We start from the raw sequence: 15805 nt of genomic DNA, 5'->3' as shown, positions 1-15805 counted from the left end.
ACACATAGTTACTGCATATCCGTCAATGAAGAAATACAGAAGTCCCATTCCCATTTTGAAAAACCTAAGGCCAACCTTTTTATTGCAATAGCAGCAGGACTACAAAGTGCAGCATATATCAACAGGTTACCTACACTACTACATTATTTTGCTTTGCCTCAGTCATCAAAATTGTGGAAATCGGCTCCAACTCCTTGCTTATGATTGTTCCAGTGAGCTCCTAGGAGAGGAAGGGGGTCATATCTGGATCCTAAAGAAAAGGCGGATAGACACATTCAACTCTGAAACAGCACAACGTACCTTCAAAAAAGTTGAAGAAGTTATTGTCAATACAAATTCCCACCCTTGCTTTGCTGCGTACAAAGCAGGGACCTGGCCCAGGTAGATACTGGTTTATCAAAATGCATGCGTCTTCGCTCTCTCACAGTGATGATGACTCATTAAAGAGTCACCAGCTATTACACAGACATTCACAGTGTTATGCAGCATGGGAGTTGCTCATCCTTAAACAACGTAGTCTTTTTGACTGCCAACTCAATTTCAAGGAACAAACCTTTCTTGTTGGTCCCAATGCTATGTTATTTTCTCATTCTCGCTTGTCTTTTTAAAATACTTAGGAGTGCTCATATGAAAGTGATGAATATGCTCATAATTATGACCATCTTTGTAAGATCCAAACCTGAGAAAAATATTCAACAGAGCAAAACCATTACAACATGATCTAACCCATGCAATTAAAACAAACACTTACTACAGTATAATTCACACTTCTTCTGAATGTTCTAGATAGTTTATTTCAGAAACAGGCCACAACCCTACTTACATATAAATCATTATCTGTGTACACTATCTAACTAGAGGTCTTTAAGTATAATGGAGACATTTAATTACACTGATTGGATTAATGCCATAGGCACTCTATAAATGGAACTCCAGATGACAAAGGTGAGCAGTGCTTTTATCTAGTTAAATCCTATGCTCTTTAAGTTTTTTCTACTGACTTCAGTGGAGATACAATTTAACCACCCATAGTATCCAAATACTCAACTCTATTGTTAATATTGCACACCTTACTTTTGAAAATTATGGTGAAAATTGTCATTCTTCATGCCATATTTAAATCTGAAAGTTTTGACTACCGACTATTATGGTAGATAGATTTGCAAAAGTAAAGTGTAGTACTTATCCAAAATATCAGTGCTAAATAGCATTTAAAAGCAGTGCCATTGTACTTCAAAAGAACTATAGTTAATCGGAAAAAGTTAAACTTATTCCTAAGGGGTATAATTTTTTCTGCTTATAGGCAGACATAAAAGAAATTAGGACAAGAAAAATATTCTGCACTGAAATCAACTGAGAAAAATCTCAATGTGAATGCTAACTTCAGGCAAGTTTCATCATGTGGAAAAGACTAGGCAAACTCCTGCTTAGACAGGAAGCCAGTGACTGAGTGGTAAATAAAAAGTTACTAAGTTCAACTGTTAGGTGTATGTAAGAAATTAATATATTCTGTATTATGCATGTTAGAAGTAGTAAATACAGCATTGCTGGAAATAGTCTCTCTGTGGCAACATCTATCTCAAATTTCGTGGCTCCTCCACTGATATTCCGCATAGAATAAATACCTTTCTCCATATTTCTCTTCCTTATGCAATGTCAGTGGGAAAATGACAGCATTCTAGAAATAAATTACTTTTTATGTAAAAAGCTAGCCCTTTTTTCTTCTTGACATATGTAACATACTGCCTCAGGCATTCGCCTTAATTTTTGCTCCAGTTATATAGTATATTTTAAAATGCTTATGCAAGGAGTATTTAACATATATATTGTATTTTGTGTTCTAAGTAACAGTATATTAAGATCCTGATCCTCAAAAGTGCTGAGAAACATGGGAGATCTCTCATCATCTATAAAATGAGTCACCACACCACTTGGCAAATATCCCTATCAAACAATCGCCGAAATCAATCACCTGGGTGAAATAAGCATTACCATCAATTTATGCTATGACACAGCAGACTGATTTTCCCAAGGCACATGCCAAGTCAGTAGAAAAAATGGAATTACAAATCAGAAGTTCTTGCCTCCTAATCTTCTGCTCAGTTTGGTACTGACCACTTTAAGAACAACTTTGTTCCTAGACTTCTGTTTTACAAGATGTCACGTACATCATCCCCTTAATTTCTTATGAGATATGCTGACCTGGGATTGAAATGGATGTCCTCAGGAACTTGGCTGGGATCAGTGACAATTCTGTCATTGTCAACATAGCCATCCAAGTGATCTGGGATCCTAAATTTGGCCATCTGGACTTCTGAATCACTTAAACCAGCATGAGATATGCGGGCATAGCCCAACCTATCAGATACAAGAAGAGTTAATTTGAAGAAATAACTCAAGGCAATTTCACCACATTCTTAATTCATGTCTCTTTTTTCCAAGAGTTATTATTTAACTTATCAACATAACTTTCCATTTCTGTGAATCTCACCTTCAAAAAACTTAAAGCGCTCTATAAAAACAATGTCACAAGTAGAAAAACTGAGAAAGCCTAAGTGTTTGACAACAAAAATAAGTTCTAGATCTAGAAACTTATTTTTAAAATCACAGTTTTAGAATATGCATACTGGTATAAGCTCATCAAGTTTTTTCACTGAAGAGATTCAGAAATTCAAGACAAGAACTCAAGCATCAATGGAATAAGTAACGAGAAAAATTAGATTGCAAATGGGGGATTCGTTGGGTTTTTTGTTGTTGGTTTGGGGTTTTTTTCCTCAGTACTGTTACTTGAGACAGCTATCTAGTTTACTGGTTTTACTCCTGTGAATGCTGCAGAATTTGCAGTTTATTCAGAATAAGCTGAATTCCATTCTAGTACATACATCACCAAGAGAATTATTTACAAGCAACTTGGTATTAAAAGATACGGAGTGCATAGCTCCCAGCAGAGGAAAGTGCTTCATTATGGGCTTACACAGTTAAAGTTTCCACTAAATCCAGCGTAAAGCTTGGCTGGATTAGATCAGCATTTTGCTTCAACAAACCCTACAATCATAGTTCAAAATTTGTATCTTCTGTGTGACATAAAAATTAGGGCTTAGCCATCACATTTTAGAATGAAGCTGCAAAGCCAGAGCTTTTGAAAAAAGTAGTTTTATGTTACCAAAGCAGATTAGATCTGAAGGCTTTTGACACAGAAGGATGAAACCTGCAATACCGTCTTTGTAAATTATATTCAGAAATACACCAATTCATCCTGAGATCGATGTTTCACATTACTTCATGATATAGCTAACTGTCCATACATAATTGTTTAGGGATATAAGACTCTTCCACAATTACCTACAGAAGGGTGTAAAACTGATTGTCATAAAGATATTTAAAACCAATTAATAAATGATCCACTTTAACATACCTTATTACTCCACGATACATAATATAGCTACACCATCTGTCATGATCTGTACTGTCAATATCCTATGAGTGAAAGGAAAAAAAAAAAGTCAAACCAATAAGGCAAGCTTTCCTTATGGGTGGGCTTTAAATCAGTAACAGAACCAATGTGTAAACCTGCTGCAGAAAAATATTTTGCCTAAAACACTGTAATAAGGTAGAAAGGAAAAAACCCACTGTTAGACACAGACAAATCAGACAACTTTTTGGCATCACCTGACAGAAAAACAAACTGCAGAACTCAGTTTTAAAACAAAAGAATCACATAATTAGAGGTTGGAAGGGACATCTGGAGGTCACCCACTCCCAACCCCATGCTCAAAGAAGTATCAAGCAGGTTGCTCAGGGCCTTATGCAGCCAACTTTTGAATATCACCAAGGATAGAGATTTCACAGCTTCTCTGGGACCCTGTTCTAATGCTTGACAACCCTAACTGTAATTTTATTTTTTTTCTTCTACTATCTAACTGACATTTCCCTTGTGGCAACTGCTGTCCATTGCCTCTTGTCCTTTCACTGCGTAACTCCACCTTCTCTATAACATGTCAGGTAGCTGAAGACTTTATTTGAAAAAGTGCATGTATTTTCTTATATGTCTAAGTTACCAATTTGAAATATTAAGCTGAATGTTTCAAATATATATTACCTCTAACTGCTAAAAGAAGCAGTATTTTTACACTACCTGGACATTTCCATTTTCTATTAATTCAGTATAATCTCTGGATCCAGGAGCTGAAGTGATGTATCCTAGAAATACAACTTGCTTAGAGCTAGTCTTCAATAGGTTTGAAACAGTTATAGCCTGGAGTTTTCTGTCCAAGTCCTCTCTGAAAGAAATGGAAAAGACTTTAACATATGTATATTTTAGCTCAGAATCTTTGTGCTGTAACATAGTAAACCACAAACCACTCTGACACCTTTTTTATTGCTCAGTATTAGAGAGTATGAAAGTTTACAGAAAGCTCACTGATTCAAAATGATCACTATGTTTGATAAAAGCCAAATGCTCATGGTAGATGTAATTAGAGTTCTCTTTCTAACCATTATAGGAACAACTTTTTCTATTACTGTTTTGTTTTTAATACTGATCTCATCACTAGGAAATGTGAATATAAACGCTTTGTTTATCTGAGGCTTTGTCTCTGCCTGCACCTGAAATTTCATTGTGCTAGCACAGAGTGGTGCATAACGAAGAGCTCACATGCTAACAAAACTTTTATGATGGACAGATCATGGTAAACATAGTCTTAAAGTTTGGGTCACATAATTTATGAAATGTAACTTAAGAGCTACGTCATCCCATTAACACTACTTAACAACATTTGGCAGGTATTCTGCATCTCTTTAACAAGATTTACACAACAGTTCCAACTTGACCAAAAGTGATAGCATAAGTGGAGTCTGGTAAAATACTGTATTGGATCCCATTCCCTGCCCTTGGATTTGTCATAACATAACGCGAAGTCAGTTCTCTTTCTATGATTCTTCATGTTAATAACTTTAAATGTTTGTGCAAAGCATATTCTCTTCTATATTTTGGTAGACTGGGCTAAATACCATTGAGACAGGGAGTTGATTTTTGAACCTGTAATCCCAAAAGAAGACAAGAATTTAAATGCTGCTATGCTTTCTAAACAGCAGTACTTCTGACTGAAGCAAATGCATTAGGGAGAAAGAGCACACAGACAGCAGACAAAAAACCCCAACTATTTAAATAGAAGCCTGACGTAGGTATGCGTGAAGTTGCCTGCTCAGCTAGCTGCTCTTTCTAGAATTACACCTCTCCAGAAGATGAGTTCTTTTAAATGACACAGGAATTGTTCTATTCTCACATTTTAAAAACAGTCTTTAAAAAAATCCCTAGTTACCCCGTATTCTATAGTTTATGTCATCCTAAGCAGCAGATGAAAAAAGATGAAAAACAAGTAGCTGTGTGTGCCATTTAATTACAAATTCATTCACCTCAAAGCACAAACTAATTTGCACTCGTTTCCCATGTGTCTCCTCCTATTTTCTCCTTCATCTTTACCTCATCCCTCTGTGAGGGGGGAATACAGTGCTATTTTCTTCTACTTTGACAAACTTTCTCAGAGGCACAAATATAATCAACCATGTGAGGCAGAGAATGAAATTCCTTTCTAGAGTTCAGATTGGGAGTGGTTTCTGACAACTATATGTGTTTAGTAAAAGGGAAATCTATAAACAATTTGCATGCTTGGAGCACAGCTTCTACACAGGTGAAGGAAATAAGGAAGCTCAGTATGGGATAATGAGAATTCCTATTGCTTTCTGAACAGCTTCTTTGTGTATTATATATTCTGCACCCAATCCATAAATTTGCCTCTCCATGAATAAACAAATATAAAAAAGTCCAAATCTTACTACATAACCAGAAACATACTAGATATTGCAGCAAATAAAACAGAAAATACAGCTATATGGAGCATCACAAAACTATCCCTTATTAATACTCATTACATACAAGTAATCAAGACATTGTTTTAAAGTAAAGAACTGATATCTTTTCCATCACATATTTGAGTTATTGGTATAATTCTTCCTTTCAGAATCCAGAGATTAGAATTCATATTTCCAGTTTCATATAGTCAGAAAGACACTGAATGGATATTTTTGTTGCTGTTTCAACACTGTCATAGAATCATAGAATCATTTAGATTGGAAAAGACCTTTAAGATTATCAAGTCCAACCATAAACCTAACACTACCAAGTCTACCACTAAACCATGTCCCTAAATGCCACGTCTACACATCTTTTAAATACTTCCAGGGATGGTGAGTCAACCACCTCCCTGGGCAGCCCATTAGAATGCTTGATAACCCCTTCAGTGAAGAAATTTTGCCTAATACCTAGTCTAAACCTCCCCTGGCACAACTTGAGGCCATTTCCTCTCGTCCTATCACTTGTTACTTGGGAAAAAAAGACCAACACCCACCTCACTACAACCTCCTTTCAGGTAGTTGTAGAGAGCGATAAGGTCTCCCCTCAGCCTCCTTTTCTCCAAGCTAAACAACCCCGTTCTCTCAGCCATTCCTCATAAGACTTGTTCTCCAGACTCTTCACCAGCTTCATTGCTCTTCTGTCCTTTCTTGGAGGTTTCAGAATTGTTACTTTTTATTTCAATAAACATCAATTGTCCATTAATGCTATCTATCTGCAATTGTAACTATCCACACTCATTGTGGAATATAACAGATCTATTCCACATGCAGAAAGTCAGAAGGATGCTATCCTGCACTGAGATATATCTGTAGCCCTATTGCTTGTTGTGGTTTTGCAGAACTATATCTTTATATCTCTAGTAAATCAGATATTAGGCTCATGTGAGTTTTGCTGACACATTTGTCCCTTTTAAAAAATGCTTCAAAATTTTAAACCAGTAGTTATGTCATAGTATTTCCTCCAATGTGCTTTGTTAGAACCAGTATCACTCCAGCAGATTTTAAAGGGTACAGAAGAAATCCCAGAAATTCACAAATTACAATTATGTTACCCAACTTTACACAACATATGTAACAATAAATAAGATACACACTCTTCATTTCCAAAGTGGGCAACAACAAAATCAACCAGTTTCCCTGTGAAGTTGACAGTCATAGATATGGCAGGTGCAATCTCTCCCTCTGGAGATGGAAGGAGGTGATGGGTAGATTTTACAATTGGATACCTTGATAGCACCATAATCCTACATGAGAAGAGGAAAACAGTTACATTTTGTAGTTCACAAGCGTCACAAGTGTGAACTAAGCAGATAAATGTGGGCAGAAGACTAATGGTCACTGCACTCAAACCATCAGACCAGAACACAAACCATCTTTAGCACATTTTTCTGAATATAGAAGGTTTTCCTTTAAAATACTACTTAAGTACATGTCTAAAAATGTATTATCAAATTCATTCCTACACTAAGAAATACCATTCCATACATATGAATTCTTACATTTAGCCTTTCAAAATCTGCATCCTCAGACAAAACAGAATTCTATACTACCAGTAATTAAAATGTTATTTTATTAGAAGTAGAAGCAGGTAGAAATACATCTTTAAAGCAGGAGATTTCTCATTCTTTCAGCTTCTGTTTAGAATCAACCTTAAAACCATTTTGCATCAGGTTTTTCAAAATATTTCATGTAGAAAATTTCAGAGTATTACTTTTCTGCCCCATTCTGCACCACAGGCTCTGGAAGAGGAAAGTTACTAAATCCTCTTCCCATGTGGCAAAAATTAAATAGCCATTGCAACATCACTAGGATGTTCCATCTGCCACGGAGATCTGCATATCCCCCTGGAAAAAAAGCCACATCATAAGCCACTATTTTCCAGAGGGCAAAGATATTCAAAGACATGCAACTGGTAGTTGGTCAAGCATTAAAGTAAAATCAGACACAAAAAATCTGGTCAAATAGATACGTGCCTTTCTATGCCCATTTCCCACCATACAGCCCAAGCTGGATTTAATGAATTTAAAATTTCTAGTAACTCCAGCTGCAGCTACGTTTTCCAACTGCTATCACATTTTTAAGTCTGAAATCTAAAGTTCTCATAGCCCAAAACAAAATAATGAGAAAAGCAAATCAGATATAGTACCTTAGAATGCCAGACTTCCAAATCTGTACATTAAGGGACAGGATGCCACTCTCTGCATCACCAAAGCCAAAGTAGCTTACAGAGGCAGGCACTAAAAACTGATTATTAACAACAAGAAAACTTCATCTGCATTGCACTGTAATGCTAAGGAATTAATGCGTGTTCTTAAAGACAAGCTCTAACAAGTGATTACAGTGATTATTATTCCAATTATTCTTTGCCCATGTTTTAGTGGAGTTAGTATTGGGTAGTGTATTTACATTTATTTACTGTCACTGTACATGTAAAGATGACTCACCCCCAAGTGTGATCTCTTGTGCTTGGACCAAAATCTGTGTAAAATCCTAGTCTTTCTCCTAGCCACATTGTTGGATCGTTGTTCCCAATGAATGGTTTAGAGGCATCACTCTCTATAATAGTGATAAAATCCGCACCTAAAATGGGGAAGAAAAAAGAAAATATTTCCAAATTTATAACTGTGACCTATAAATGTGATTTATAAATGACTACATAATGTCATCATTTCCCTTTTGATTACACAGGGATGGACACAAGCCTTTCAGGAGTCAATCAGGACAAATCTCATGCTAGCAACAAAGTCATGCCCAAACTTTCAGTCACTGTAGGATACTCAGCCTCTCATGGAGAGATACTCAGTGTCTGGATGCCACAGCTCCTCACTGGTGCATAACGAGACACACATGAAGCTGCACAGTACAGCTGGCCTGCACATACCTAGTGCGGACCATTTCAAAAGCATTAGACATAATGGGCATACACAGATTAACAGCGCAGTAGCGAGTCTACTGCTTTCAACTTGATAAACAAGCGTTACACAGCACATCTGCACTTACCTTCATATACCAAATCCTATTCTGCTCCAAAGGGTCCTGTGCAAGAGGGAGCAGGTTGCTGCTGCCAAAACAATTAATCAGCCCATAGCAACCTAGCGTCAGCCCCCAAGCATGGTAACAAAAGGGTTCCCAGCTCTAGTGAACTGTTGACCATCCGCAGCCACCTCACTTTCTCAGGGCACTGTGGTCCTTCCCTGTTTACATGCTGAGGTGTGGTTTTGTCAGGGGAACATGACTGGTTACCCTGCATTTTAGCTGCAGGATACAGGAAGAGCTATGTGGTCCCTCAAGGAACTGGCACCTAAGAAAGACCTGTCCATGCCTGAAAGGAAGGTGGGAGTCTGCAAGCTGGCCACAGGCTAGCTGAACCATGCAGGCTCAGCTTGAGCAGCAGGTTGGTACGGCTGCAGCAGCAACAAGCGCTCCCTTCTTGATGTGATTATGCCCCCTTTGGAGTGCTCTCCTACTCTAGAAGGCAGATCAAGTCACCACTTCATCCGCAGCCCTTCAGTAAGGAATTAAGACTGCTCCATCCAGCACCACTCTTGCCACGAAAGATTTTTTGCTTTTGAAATGTCTTATTTAGCGCTATGAAAGCAACGTTAGCAGGGAAAATGGTAGTTCAGAGTACTTTTAAGTGACTTTCCGGATTTTTGCTTCTACATTATTAGCATACATGCTGGCCACAGAAATAATGACTGAAACCATTGAGAGGGGTTGATGCTGGTTCCCTTCAGGGCAGACAGGAGTTCCAGTCACAAAAGCCATTACATGTTGTGTCTTCACTATTCCCACAGAAAGAAGATGAGCCCAAGGAATGCACACCACCACACCTCTAAAGATAATCCCTATGCTGGAGAAGTTAGCCACTCTTTTCTCTGTGGTTCTCAAAATCAGCTACTCTTCTTTAGCAAACAAATCGTTTAAGAATCTCCAGCTTAACTCTGAATGCATTAACACATTTCCTGGAAATGTTAATGTGGTATTTTATATAACAATATACATGTAACATAAAACTCCAGAATACTGTTTCTAGCAATCAGGAATTAAAATTTATTTATTTATATTTTGGATTTTTCTGATTTTTTGACTTACCAGTTGCTTCTTTTAGAAATGATACTTCATTACCACAAAGAAATGCTCAACAGGCATAACCATGTAAATCACTTTTTCTAATATTCATGAATTTAAACTATAGGTACCAGGAATAAATGCATTCATTCCAGTTCATAAATAAATATGCAAAGATGAAATAAATACTCAAACATAAGCCATGAGCTATGGAATCACATATGTACAAGAATGCCTCGAATTTCAATTCATCAAATGTCCCAATTGTTTTCTCATATCACTAGACAGCCTACAGAGCTCAGCCCTCTAAAATTTAGGTCACAGGACAACAGAGTGAATGATGCACAAATCAGCCTGTTCCCTCTTCACTAGCTCCTGAGCACCTCTGCCATAAAATCAAGGCTTGCACAGCAGCACCTGTGTCAGTGTCTTCCCACTGCTTGGGTCTGTCAAGCCTGAGCTGCTCAGGAAAACCGTATGGTGCATTCACACCATAGGAGGAGCGGAGAACAACAACGGCTGGAACGACAGCACGGATGCTTGCTAATCTCCTAGGCTGCTTTAAATCTTAAAGTGGCAGCTCCCAGTCTTCCCTGTCTCATGGGTATCACAGAAAACAAGTAACATCTACAAGCGCCACTGGTCTATTCCTTTCAACGCACCCTGCAGCAGCACTAATCTTTGGTCCAAATTCTTCATTTCCTATAGCTAATTTTCCAACCAAAACCCTGTCCATGAGCAACAGGTTAGAGACCCTTCTTTACAGTAATATCACGACAACTCAACAAGCTACAATCACTATTTTTGTTTTATACGTTGCTCTGGCTCAGTGATGGAGACAGACTTGTCTGTTTCTCCTCTGTACACCTTGTTTAGGGCATTTTAATTTCAGACCCTTTAGGAATTATACAATGCTTCACATCTTAAAAAAACACAGAGAAGTTATAAAACATTAAATTTGACCTAAAAGGATATTTATCATTATTTCATTTATGCAAAGAATTTCTCTATAGACAAGTAACTCATCAGCAATATGAGAAGAAAATCCAAATAACAAACAACGTGTTTCTTCCAACCAGAAACCTCTTTAAAATACATTAAAAAAAAGATCACCTCTGCAAAAGCATTTTTAACAGAAGTGATTGTATTGGAACAGCTCACAAATTCAGGAGAAAGCCACCGGACACAGGTCCTTGTGTTAATGCAAGAATGGACTCAGTTACCCAGCAGGTGTTCTGCTTTTGTCTCTTCAGATGAACCCTCTCAAACATAAATGAAGTGGAAAAAGAAGTTACCTGTCTGATTAAGCAAATTAGCTGATCCTTCCAAATTAGACCATCCTTCATTGTCATATGCAAATCTAAAAGGCCAGATCATAGCAGAAAAGTCTCTTTTTGGAACCTCAAAAAAATAAATGGAAAAATAGTCAAGTACAATTTGACTTTTATGTATTATACCTTTGCAGTCAAGAATATCAGATACATGGTGCCATAAAAGACACGCCAAGAAGAGATGTTTTAACCAACATATTTTCCTAAGAAAGTTGTCAGGATTACAAAAGACTTTAGGTATTTTTGAGAAAAATCTGCTATTAACAAGAGGAGAAAAGTCATCATAGCTAAAATTAATTTGTAGAGGTAACAGTCAATAAATGAACATGAAAGAGACTACGAAATTTTTTATCTTTCTAAGAGGAACTACCCACTTTTTTCCACATTCTAAGGTACTACAAATCTGGATGAGTTCTAAAAAGAAAGCCAACTGTGTATGTCTGTGTGCATGTGTGAATACACATGTGGCATGTGCACACACACACAATTTCTACTTAGCTCTCATCACCTTTTCTGCATGTTTTCCTGCATTTGTCATCAGTGATTTCTCTAACAAAAAAATTACCAACAGGAATACATGTCAAGAGCAAGTTTCAAAGCACTATTTCCAAACAGCCACCAGAAGAAAAAAGTCTAATTCTTAATTGCAACCACCTGCAGCAAAAATTCAATTTTATATTAATAATCAATTAAATCATAGAATGGAAACATGTTCATTTATATCTGATCAAAACAGCTCTAATTTTGAATTAAAATTACTAAATATGCAAGCAACACACTCAGACAACTTTTAAGTAATCTAACTGCTAAACTTTGCGAGCATTATGCATCTTAATTGTTACTATCATTGCAATACCTATTTTTTTGCCAGATAGAAAACTGGAACATTTTGATTTTTATCCAATTTCCATAACTAGTCTAATTCTAATCTAAGTCAACCAACTTTTCAGAGAGGTTCAACTCAGAGTTACACATATAAATACAGAAGCATAGAATTCCTTCAGCCGGAAGGAACCTCAGGAGGTTATCTATTCAAACTTCCCTGATATAAGGTCAGGCTGCTAACAGCATTGTCCAGTCAAGTTTTGAATAAAATTAAAATAAATTCATTTATAAAAGTAACATTCAAATTGAATGTATGAGGCAAGCATCTCTCAGTTTTTCAGAATATTTTTTTCCCTTCATAGCAGCACTATAAACCTCCAAAGATCCAGACATTTCCCGGGTTCAACATGAATTTACAAATTAAACTTGTTGTATCTTCATTTCTGCATTATTGTTGCTGAAAACTTAGATACCGGTACAAAGACTTCTTCAGCACCAACCAACACACCTAAGATATCACACCCACATTTTACTGTATATTTGAAAGTCACCCTTTCCACAAACACACTACTCACCCCTTGGCCCAACTTCTTCTGGTAAGTTTTATAACGTAGACCCAATCCTAGCAAACCAACACCAACAAACAGCCACAATACTCGAAACAGAGAAACACAGAAAAATTGTTTTTAAAACAAGAGAAAATAATGTCATTATTGCAGTTAAACAGAACTGGGTACACTGTCATTCTAAGGTGTGCTATTCGTAGAATGGGGAATGTAAACATTTACATTTCCACATATGCCAGTGATAACACCATTCCAAAGTAGTGTACTTAAGAGTATATATATGCGTGTAGAATATCTATGTGTGTGCAGATACACTTACATTCTCCAAAACACAACAGGCTGAGCAGATACAATATATCAAAACTCCTTGGAATATTTATGTAAAAATGATACCTACTGAAGAATTCATTACAGGAGATGAGTAAGAGCATCATGTAAACCTTCCAGTGTTTTCCTCTCTGTGTTCCAGGTATGCATTTGTAGTATACAATTTTTATTTTATATTAATACAATGTGTGGAAGAAAATTCAGTTTACTTCACAAGCCTTTAGATGTCAGAAAGATGTGATCCCTGCCAGACCTCCAGAGCAGTCCTTTGTTTGACACATTCTTGGAAAGGCATTGTGGCTTCACAGAATGCAAATACAGAGGATTCCCATTGCTCCTGTAGCCTTCCAAATAACCACAGTGGACACTTAAGAGCTCTCAGGGTTGGGCACACTGTAATTTGAAGATCAACCCCCTCTGCAGTTATTTAATTTATACAGCGGCATACGGTATTGACAATGATTTCAATAGCTCTAGTTTATTCTTCCATCAAATATTTAAACAGATATGTAATTATTTTTATGCACGTTTTCTGGAAGAATTTTGTGTAAAATTTAAATAAATTTTACTGTGGATGATGACAGAAGAAAGGACATGCTGTTTACATTAGTAAATGTCAAGCAATTTCATACTCTGCTAGATGCAAAGGTGTTTAAAGGGGAAGCTGAGAAACAATACAAGTCTGGGCATGATGAGGAAGTACACGAGTTACTGTTGTAATGTCACAAAATCAGCTGAGCAAGGGCTGTGCTTTGTGACAGAGAGTACTTTGAAGTATTTACTCACTTTTCTGATATATTTAAATTTAATATTTAAACCACTTGCATTGGTGCTCATGTTGCCTCTAACACACAAACTCTCAGGGGCCACATTCTTCTGGCACCTGAGTATATAGGGTAAAGACCTTCATAGAGATTTCAGAAACAGCCCTGAAAAGTGGTGAAGCACTATTGTCTCCGCTTTCCAAATGAGGCAAAATGAGGTATGCAAATGATAAGTAATTTGATCCAAAGACAGAGGAAAAAAAGATGCAGGAATTTGAACCTTCAGCATTCCGATCTCTGTAGGGTTAGCATGCTGCAACGTCCAGCAATTTTTTCCTTTACCAAACTTCACAGCATTGACAGACTTTTTCCTTGGAAAAAGTAAGCTAACAATGAAAACAAATCTGAAGCTCAAATGATTGTAGAGAAATACTTGAAAACATAATTTGTATGGATTCCAGAGGTTTATAAGCCAAAAAGTGGTAAAACCTCAAACATTTTAGTTTCTTTTCAAGACCTAAGAAAAAGATCAGACCTCATACATACAATCGGGAAAGCTGGGATCTGTAGGCATAGGTTACAGGCAGGAGATGACAAAGATTTCCTGAGGATAGGCCTGGTCTGAACATGCAGCAGGGTGTCAGGATTGTGTAGTGATGTCAGCCACAACAGGCTTCACAGGACTGCCTTCTCACGCAGGAGGGGTGTTACATTATACAGCAGCTCCTGAGCCAGGTGAGTCCCACCCTACTGCCAGCCAGCTCACACAACCCTATAAAGGGTGTCACACTGAACTGCTTCAAAATCAATGTACCAAATGGGCTGAGAAATCATTCATATCTTTTGTATGCACATGTAATAAAACCCAACATCCAGACAGGCCTCCTCCTCAACTGCCAAAATGAAATCACAAATTATGTCAAATCCATTTTTACACCTTCTTTTTTCCCCAGTTCATATTTTTTGGTGTCCATTTAACACACTCCATGAGGAACAGCCTCTCTCTCAACCACAATCATAGTGAATCAGCTCCTCAGTCAGTATATGTCATCATTAAAACTGGCCCTAGGCCAATACCAACTACAAGTCTGCATCTAAAACTAGCACCAAAAAACCATTTCTAAAACATCTGAGCAAAACGCTCCACTGCATTACTCTTTTTCCTCAGATAGTATTCCTAGAGTCATGGAAGAAAAGAAGTAAAATTATACTTACGTAGTTTAATATAGTTTTTACTCTTTTTGAATAGTGGCTTTTGGTTGCTTTTCACTTCAAAGATAGAGCTAAGGTCTTTCTTGGGTCCTGTTAGAAAGACTACCCCAATACATAACATTATAAACCCTGTAAAAACATAAGTCATTAGTTTTTTCATAGAGCTTTAACATATTAAACATTGCACATAAATGCACCATTTATAAACTCCCAGCTGTTGTGTTACATTCAACCTTATGTCTCCAACAACAAAGACAATTCAAAGCACACACACAGATAAATGCTATACCCAATGTAGTAATGCAGGCAATATGAGATTTATCAATAGAGAAGATCCTACTTATCATTGTCACAGTATTCACCTCAACTATGCCTGCAGCACTTCAAAAATTTTTAATTTATACTGTTGTACTTGTTGACATAAGCATTGCTTCCAACGAAATGAGCTAGTGACAATAAACATGCCACTAATGGTAAATATTTCAAATAAATATTTCAAACTAGTAGTATTGCAATAAGAAGTCAAAGCTAAAAGATTATTTAAAATGCCACTGAACACCTGTCACACAAAAATAATGAAGTTCAAAATTATATTGTTTGGTTTTTTGTTTTTTTTTTCAAATAAGCTGCTGCTAAGATTTAATATGATGACTGAAGAGCAGACCTAATAGTAAAAGTATCTAGCCAAAGACCCCTTCACTTTATGAACTCTACTCTGGACTACAGTGAGCTTCAAAATACAGTACATTTCTGGGTCTTTCAGGCTGAGCAGAAGGGGGGCTACTGACACTAATGC

At 37.0% G+C, this 15805-nt stretch overlaps 1 protein-coding gene across 1 annotated transcript in view; it reads right to left on the bottom strand.

Moving 5' to 3' along the window:
* Nucleotides 1–573: 573 nt before the first annotated feature.
* CWH43 (cell wall biogenesis 43 C-terminal homolog) overlaps nucleotides 574–15805 on the bottom strand; it is a 31323-nt gene continuing 16091 nt past the window's right edge. Inside the window, exons 8-16 of the mRNA XM_059817930.1 lie at nucleotides 15013–15138; nucleotides 12716–12795; nucleotides 11280–11385; nucleotides 8358–8493; nucleotides 7008–7157; nucleotides 4136–4280; nucleotides 3416–3477; nucleotides 2203–2358; nucleotides 574–679 (exon numbers count right to left, since the gene is read on the bottom strand). Coding sequence (XP_059673913.1) covers nucleotides 574–679; nucleotides 2203–2358; nucleotides 3416–3477; nucleotides 4136–4280; nucleotides 7008–7157; nucleotides 8358–8493; nucleotides 11280–11385; nucleotides 12716–12795; nucleotides 15013–15138 — 1067 coding nt within the window. The remainder of the gene's footprint in view (nucleotides 680–2202; nucleotides 2359–3415; nucleotides 3478–4135; nucleotides 4281–7007; nucleotides 7158–8357; nucleotides 8494–11279; nucleotides 11386–12715; nucleotides 12796–15012; nucleotides 15139–15805) is intronic.

This window comes from Gavia stellata, chromosome 5, assembly GCF_030936135.1.
Source record: "Gavia stellata isolate bGavSte3 chromosome 5, bGavSte3.hap2, whole genome shotgun sequence".
NCBI lineage: Eukaryota > Metazoa > Chordata > Aves > Gaviiformes > Gaviidae > Gavia > Gavia stellata.
Note: the sequence above shows the minus strand (reverse complement) of the source record. Positions and strands in the feature narration are given on the sequence as shown.